This window comes from Octodon degus, unplaced genomic scaffold (assembly GCF_000260255.1).
Source record: "Octodon degus isolate 3935 unplaced genomic scaffold, OctDeg1.0 scaffold00019, whole genome shotgun sequence".
Classification (NCBI taxonomy): domain Eukaryota; kingdom Metazoa; phylum Chordata; class Mammalia; order Rodentia; family Octodontidae; genus Octodon; species Octodon degus.
In genome coordinates, this window is record NW_004524595.1 from 3,305,848 (window position 1) to 3,314,473 (window position 8,626).

Consider the following 8,626-nt stretch of genomic DNA (forward strand, 5'->3'; position numbering starts at 1 on the left):
GGGATTGAACTCAGACCCTTGCACTTGCCAGGGAAGCGCTTATTCTACTGAGCCATCTCCCTGGCCCCAAAAGAATCTTAACTATGTTTATAAATTTCAAAATGTTGTAACCTCCAAAATGGTGATGTTTAGAAATGCCTTTCAGGGCTGGGGAGACAGCTCAGCAGAATAAAAAGGGCCTGAGTTCAATCCTCGGTTCCATTTAAAAAAAAGAATGTTTGGGGCTGGGGAGATGGCTCAGTGGAATAAGCACTTCCCTGGCAAGCTAAGGACCTGAGTTCAATCCCCTGTCCGCCAAAAAAAAAAAAAAAAAAAAGTCTTTCAATCTGTGTATTTTATACTGACTACTTATGTTTTACAAAGCATGAAGACTATATATCTAGATGAGTTATGTATTTGCAAAAAATGGACATTCTTCATAAGTGACAATGATTTTATCAAAGCTGAAATGAAATCCTGATATATTACCTATGACACAATAAAATTCAACCACCCCTCAAAATTTCTTACAGTATAGTTTGTTCTGATTAAGAAAAAAATTCACATCATGGCTTATCCTGTTATCAATAATAAAAAACAATCTACATCACAAAATCTAGTCAGGAAAGCACTGACTTCAAAACATTTTGTTAGGGTTCTATCACACTGTATCATAAAATATATTCTTTGGAAATATTACACTACATATGGCAAGAAAAAGATTAACAAGTCACTGACTGCAAGTATTAGGCTCTCTCACTGCTTTCCTTGTACAAATCAACTTTCAAAAATATGGGAGGGCTGAAGGAAGTTAACAATGAAATACCCAAGTATCTTATATAAGTTTCATACCTGATGAGCTCGACAAATCAAGTCTAAGTCATGACGATTCAGAAATTTACTGACTACATCAGCTCCAAAAGTAAAGGAAACACCACGATCATTTTCTCCCCAACCTTGCACATCTTTATCTGGGTCAGACCACAGCAAATCACAAAGCAAACCTATAGGGGACATAAACAGCAATTGAAAATAAAACAAAATGTACACAGTGAAGTATAGCTATATCGCTCTTTAATTAGGAATAATAATCCTGCCCCTAACTACCCCTATTTATTTGTTAAAGCAGCGAGATAAATATAAGCTTGCTAGCCTGTTCAGGCAGTACTTTTCAATGCTTTCTCATATAAGGATATATATGGCATACTATTAGCACAACATGCATAAATCATTAGTTTATAGTTTCTCCACTTAATTAGCCAAGTGATCCAGCACCACTTCCTGAGTAGTTCATTCTTTTCTTCCAGAGCTACACTGTTTCTGAGCATCACAGTACATTCTATTCATTTTTTGCTTACCAACATATTAGAGCCTTCAAGTAAGTATATTTGCTAGGACTACTATCTCCAATTAATTCCTCTTCTGGACTGTCCTAGCTTTTTTTTTTTTTTTTTTTTGGCAGAGACTGAACTCAGGCCCTTGTGCTGGCCAGGCAAGCTCTTCTACTGTGCTATCTCCCTGGCCTTGTCCTAGCTACTTTGAATACTTTGTTTTTCTATATGAACTTCAGGATCAGCTTGTCTAAGTCCATGAAAAACTCCACTGTGACTCCACTGGAATTGCATCTGATCTATAGGTCAATTTGAGGAAAAGAAAATATTTTCCTTTTTTCCGGTACTGAAAAGGTCCTACAGTTTAATACTGGGGCTTGCCAGAAAGGCACTTATGCTGCTGAGCTATCTCACTGGTCAACAAAAACATTTCCTACTAAGGCCTGATTTAAAAAAAAAAAAAAAAGTGAAGGACAAATCAGATTAAATTCTTGACTTTAGGGGCCGGAGAGATAGCTCAGTAGATTAAGGGCCTGAATTCAATCCCCAGTTCCGCAAAATAAATTAAAAATAAGTAATTAATTAACTAATTAATTAATTCAATGCTTGACCCACTTAGAGAACAAGTAAGTTATTCAAGGAAAGGATTATGGAGTTCACAGTCTGCTAGGCAGAAGCGTGTGTTATCTGGGGATGCCACTTGCAGCTGACATCTGAAATGAAATGGGAACAGCCTTGTGGACTGAGCCCTCAACCTGTGAAGTATTTGGAAGCCAGCATCAGAACTAAAACTACATACCCAGATGGTATTGGAGAACTGGTCATGGTTTGGGAAAAATCACATACATCTGGTACAGGGAACCACAAAGACAGGTACTAATGTCTTAAGCAAACACTAAATGGAACAACTTAACTATGTTTAATCCAGTAGGTCTTGATGGCATTTTCATTCATTTTATATAAATGCCATAATTTGATACCTTAGCTTCTACATGCGATTCAAATATAAATAACGTTATTTTAAACAGAAAAGTTAGGCTAAGTGGCAATGTCGTCTATCAATTTGTAAAGTTGTATTAGGCTCATTTGTTAATTAATACAGCATTTTATCCTCAACTAGTACTAATTTTTTTCTTAAAGCACTTCACTTTTATCTTATTAACTATTTCAGAGCTGTTCTTAAGGTATGGATAATCAACTTGTTTAAGTTTTTCACAAAATTTTCATAAAATTGACCATAGGACTCTAGAGCCTTTAGAGTTCTAAAAATATGAAATACAGATGATACAGAAAAAAAAAAAAACAAAAAAAAAAACTAGACAATTCACAGGAAAGCATCTGAGAAAGAGGAAAGAAAAGGATTATTTAAAATCCTGACTAGCTGGGATGACGCTCAGTGGAATAAATGCTTGCCTGGCAAACACAAGAACCTGAGTTCAATCCCCAGTTCTGCAAAAAAAAAAAAAAAAAAAAAAAAAAAAAAAAAAAAAAAAAAAAAAAAAAAAAAAAAAAACACCTGACTAATTTAACAGGCTTCTGAAGGACCTAATAAATGCCAATATGACTGAAGGAATTTGGAAAGATAGGAAGGTAAGAAGAATCCACAGAAAGATCTTTCTGTGTGTACAACAAACTAAGCTTGGCAGAACCATGTTATGGTTATATAAAATCTAAAGGTTTTGCACTTTGGGGAATGAGTAGCGAAAAGTAAATTATTCTGCAGTACTGCAAATAATTTGCAGTTATTGAATACAAAGGTTTATTTAGTAAACCAAGTCCACTTCCTCTAAGTTAAGTTAGGTTCAACTATGTCAACATTTACACAAAACAATTTTTCTTTATGTACTGACCTGTATCAGGCACATCAGTGGGTCTCATAATTCTCCGAATCTGTTCCATAGATTGTAGGTCTGGTGACAGTCCTATTAATAAAAATAGGGGCCGTAATCCTAGTATTTGGCAAAACATTATTATGATCATAGTCTTCTCTATTTTCTCCATCAAGAAAAGGTAATTCTATTTCAAAAGATTTCCCAAAGATTCCCATTATTCTCTTTACCATCTCCCCCCCCCTTCATGTAAACAAACAGTACTCAATTGCAATACTTCTTACTACTTTTGCTATTTTGTGACCACTCCAAGTAAAACATTCTGCTTCTAAGTCAAAATGTCTCAGTTGGTCCCCTCCTAAGAGTATTTTCTCACATTCTCCTCTAACCTGCCCAATACTTTATGAAGGCATTCAACTACTTATTAAAGGGATAAACAAGGAAATAAAAAACATGAATATACTTTAAAATATTTAAAGTGGTATGTATTATACTCTCTGATAGGTAATCTTAGTATCATAAAGAATACAGCTATGGGGCCGGGGAGATGGCTCAGTGGAATAAGCGCTTCCCTGGCAAGCATAAGGGCCTGAGTTCAATACCTGGTTCCACCAAAAAAAAAAAAAAAAAAGAAAAAAAGAATACAGCTAAACACCAATATTCTATACTTTTCTATTTGTACTTAGCTATACTAAATGTACAAGAACTACATCTTAAATGTTTACTATCTACTTGAAAACATTTCAATTAATACACTGAATTATGAAATAAACTACTTACTACCTAAGGCCTAATTAAGTGTATCTTTTCAGCATTTTTTCATTGTAGTTATCCCCATTTATTAACAAAAAGAGCAATTTTCCTACATTAATTTTGTTGAATTATTTCTCTACACAAAAATTCAACAATTATAATATTTAATAGTCTTCTTGCTCACTATTCAAATTTTTATAATCTGATCTCATCATTCCCTATATATATATTAGTCTAGTTTAGTTGGATCAGGCCTCACATATTCTCGAGAATAGAGAATGAATGTATATTGCTTTCTCATGTTCTTTTCATTTCTCTAAAGTCTACTATCTCTTAAAAGTCATGCCTCCACCAGCACTTGGGAGGCTGAAGTATGAGGATCAATTTTTGAGGTCAGCCTAGGCTACAAAGTGAGTTCAAAGCCAGGCTGAATTACACACGTCTCAAGTTAAGGGTCCTGTAGTCATGGTGATTCTCCTGCCTCAGTCCACCAAGTTACAGAGGTGTATCACCATGTTCAGTTACAAAAATTATTAAGACTAAAGCTGACATACTGCATGAAGCCTAGAGCTTTAAAAATATACACAAACTGCGCCGGGAGATAGCCTGGAGGCCTGGCAAGTGCAAGGACCCAAGTTCGATCTCTGGCATCTCATGCCAAGCTAGCCCGTGTTGAGCTGGCCACTGAAACTGGGTGTTGTGGCACATGCCTGTAATCTCAGACCTGGGGAGACTGGGGCAGGAAGATCACTATGAGTCTGAGTTGCATAGCAAGACCCTGTACCAAATAAATATATAAATAAGTAAAAAGACTTAAATATTATCAGGAGTATTTCTGTCAAAACTTAAGGTCCATATGTAGTCCAATGGCAATGAGTGTTTGCCTACTATGTATGAAGCCTAGGTTTAGTCCTTTGCATTTTAAAACCAAAAAACAAGAGAAAATAAAACAAACTGAGACAAAGGTAAGATGAAAAATTCTATAGCTACTGCTTGAGAAATTCTTTAAAAACACTCATGTCAAACTGCCACTGTTTCTCAAGAGCATCTTAATTATAGGTCTTAGCAGGCATGGTGATACATGCTTACAACTCAGCAGTTGGGATGCTAAGGCAGGAGAATTACCCCAAGTTAAAGGCCAGCCTGGACTACAGCCTAGACATAGTGAGTTTAAGGCAAGCCTGAACTACATAACAAAAGACTATCTCATAAATGAATGAATTGTCTTTTATGAGTAATGGAATAACAGTAAGAAAAGTTCATAGGGCAAATTTATTATTCTACCTCCATGACAACAGAAGATCTTCTCATCCACAATGGCAGCTATAGGCAGACAGTTAAAACAATCAGTGAAGGTCTTCCACAATTTAATATTAAATCTTCGCTTACCTATAAAAAGAACATTCAAATAGAATTTACAAATTTTAAATTATACCCATTAAAATGTTTCAAAGCCATAGGATTACAAATTATTTCAACTTTATTTCGTGTGTGTGTGTGTGTGTGTGTGGCCAGTTCAGCCCACCAGGGGGCGGGGCTGGCTGGCATGTGGTGCTGGGGATTGAACGGCGGTCTCTGCTTTTGCTTAGCTTAGCTTGTTCTAAGGAGGTGCTTTAGACCACTGAGCCATCTCACCAGCCCCTCAACTTTCTTTTGTATGCTTAAATAGCATGTATTTTTTGTAAGTAAATTAAGTTGTAAGAATTTATTTTATGGAGTGGGAAAATAGCTTACTGCTTACTTAGAATTTGAACTCTAAAATCACAAAAATATTTCATTAAAAATGTGCTGGGTGTGGGCCGGCGAGATAGCTAAGTGGACTAAAGAACCTTGTTAGGCAAGCTTAGGCAAGCGCAGAGACTATGGTTCGATCCCCAGCACCACATGCCATGCCAGCACCACCACCACGTGTGCTAAGCTAAGCCGGCCAGAGTCCGGGTGTACTGACATACACCTATAATTCCAGCACTGGGAGGCTAAAAGCAGAGGATAACCACAAGTCTGAGCTGCATAGCGAGATCCTGCAACAAACCAAACACATTAAAAAAAAAAAAAAAAAAGTGCTGGGTGGGCTAGAGAGATAGCTTGGCAGTCTAACTGCCTGCCTGGCAAACACAAGGACCCGGGTTAGATCCCTAGTACCACATGCTGTGCTGGCCCTGGCCCTAGGAGCACTGAGCAGATCACTGAAACCGGGTATGGTGGCATACACCTGTAATCTCAGTGCTGGGGGGGAGGGGGCTGAGACAGAAGGATCGCTGCCAGTGTGCGCTGCATAGCAAGACCCTATACCAAATAAATAAAAGATTAAAAAAAAAAAAAAGTGCTGGGCATAGCAGCATATGCTTGTAATACTAGTACTCAAAAGGCTGAGTGAGGCAGGAGGATCATTATGAGTTTGAGGCCAGCATGGACTACACAATGAGGATCCTGTTTTAAAAGCCAAAGAAGGAAACAAACATTCAGTCCCTCTAAGACTTCAAAAATTTTGGCATATGTTTTATGCAACAAATACATCAAACAATTTTATCTTTTAAGATTATTATTTTGTAAATTAAATTTTTAAAAATTTTATTTAGTTTTATACTTTTGGACTAGAAATTGATCTCAGGACCTCACGCTTGCCAGGCAGGTGCTGTGCTACTGAGTTATAGCCCTGGCTTTTTTTATGTAAAGAGAAAAAAAATTACAAAATAGAGTAATATTGCAATACATTGCATACCATTATCTTTCACTTACTCAGAATACAAGACATAGGCACTGAATTGTCCAAATAATAGCATCACAAAACTTTTTCAATGAACTAAGAGAAATTAGCATTAACTATCTTGAATGTGCATGTGTATACATATACTTTTTCCTTTTCTCCTTTCCCCCATCCCAGTTTCTCTTTCCTTTTGAACAAGTTTCTTCCCATTTTATAGTATCCACTGTACATTTTGGATCCTATGTACTCTTTCAGCTTCTCACGTTAGAGAGTTAAGACCACTATTGCAAAGCAATCCTAAAATAATCTAATAAGCAATTATTTTTCCTTCAACATGTACACTAAACATCTAGCCAAGTAAACGAGTAGAACTGAAAGCTGTACTTTGGAGACTGCCTTTTAAACTCTAGTACTTAATGCCAAGATTTACTTTTGAGCAATTTACAACTTGGCAGTGTAACAAGCAAAAAGGCTGCAATTTTCTCATACCCTAGCTTAAACAGCTACAACAAAGACAACAGGGTTACTAGATTTTCCTGATTTGGCACTAAACTCAACTTTTCTAAGCCAAGGAATTAATGAAAGATACAAGTTCTAATTTCCTATGCTTTTATGATGCAGCCTGCCTCTTAATGACTAAGTACAACTGAAAAGCACAGTTTATAAGTTGCTCTCTCATGCACTATTCCAACTGTCATTTTTATCTTCAAGAATATTCATATACCTATTTTTCAACCTCTAAGAATATACTGTACCTATAGTTTTGTGTACTTCAACCTACTTTTTCTCTACAGGTCTGATTTAAATAATTCTATCTACATAGAAAACCAAAACAGTTAAGATGTGCTATGTTGAGATGGTTCAGTAGAATAAGTACTTGCCTGGCAAGCGCAAGGCTCTGAGTTCAATCCCTGGTACGGCAAAAAAAAAAAAAAAAGTGCTATGTATATGTGCCAATTCTGCCAGACATGGTAGCACATGCCTGTAATCCCAGCACTTAGGAAGCTGAGGCAGGAGGAACATTGTAATTTCAAGGATAACAATGGTGTATATACTAAGTTTGAGGCTAGACTAAACTACAGTGACCCTGTTTCAAAAGAGCAAAACCAAACAAATATACCAACTCCCCATGATCAATGTTATCTATGTACTATATGAACATGCACTAACAGAAAAAAAAACTTAAAGGAAACAAAAAATACAATATACAATTACATATAGAGTATTTCCCACTAGAACATAATGCTCCCTGCAAACAAAAACCACCTATCTTGAGCACTGCCACATTCCTAGTGTTCAAAAGTGACATATACCACATCTTTAAACATTTTTAAATCATATGAACTGAAGATATGAGTTTGACTAAGACTCTCTACCACATGTAAAAACGAAAAAAACAAAAGTAGATTGTAATAACAAATTCCAAAGTAAAGAATTCCATTAGAAAAATCACTGCAAATAATCCTGAATTGTAACATGCTCACTCCCACACAGAAGTCAGCAAAATTAGAAAACCATTTTGAATGTAGTAGGGTAATACAATAAACTGACTTTAAATAGTCTTAGTAAAGGACCAGAAGCCAATCTTTAACAACCTGTTTCACTCAAGTATTTTTACTAGGCAAGCTAATTAAAATACAGCTTTTCAGCCACGTAAGCTATAGTCAATCTAAAACAACACCAACAAAATCAAGGAGATCCCAGGAAGTCAAATAATAATGTGCTTTCCATTTTCAAGTTCCTCTTCCTAGACCTCTGCCAAGGAGTCATATTTTTTCTTTAAAAAAAAAAAAATACTGAATGGAAAGGACTTTTTTTTTTCTGGAGGCGGTCTTTTTTTTCCCTCTCTGTGCTTGGGATCGAAACTGGGACCTTGTGCTTGCCAGACAGGTGCTCATGCCACTGAACTATATATCGCCAGCCCCTTAGAAAACTTTTTTTTTTTTTTTTTTTTTTTGCAGAACCGGGGATTGAACTCAGGCCCTTGTGCTTGCCAGGCAAGCACTTATCCTACTGAGCTATCTCCC

At 36.3% G+C, this 8,626-nt stretch overlaps 1 protein-coding gene across 1 annotated transcript in view; it reads right to left on the minus strand.

Moving 5' to 3' along the window:
- Positions 1 to 8,626, minus strand: part of Ppp1cb (protein phosphatase 1 catalytic subunit beta) — a 39,934-nt gene that overhangs the window by 7,546 nt on the left and 23,762 nt on the right. Inside the window, exons 4-6 of the mRNA XM_023711109.1 lie at positions 5,177 to 5,281; positions 3,161 to 3,232; positions 832 to 983 (exon numbers count right to left, since the gene is read on the minus strand). Of these exons, the coding sequence (XP_023566877.1) occupies positions 832 to 983; positions 3,161 to 3,232; positions 5,177 to 5,281 (329 nt within the window). The remainder of the gene's footprint in view (positions 1 to 831; positions 984 to 3,160; positions 3,233 to 5,176; positions 5,282 to 8,626) is intronic.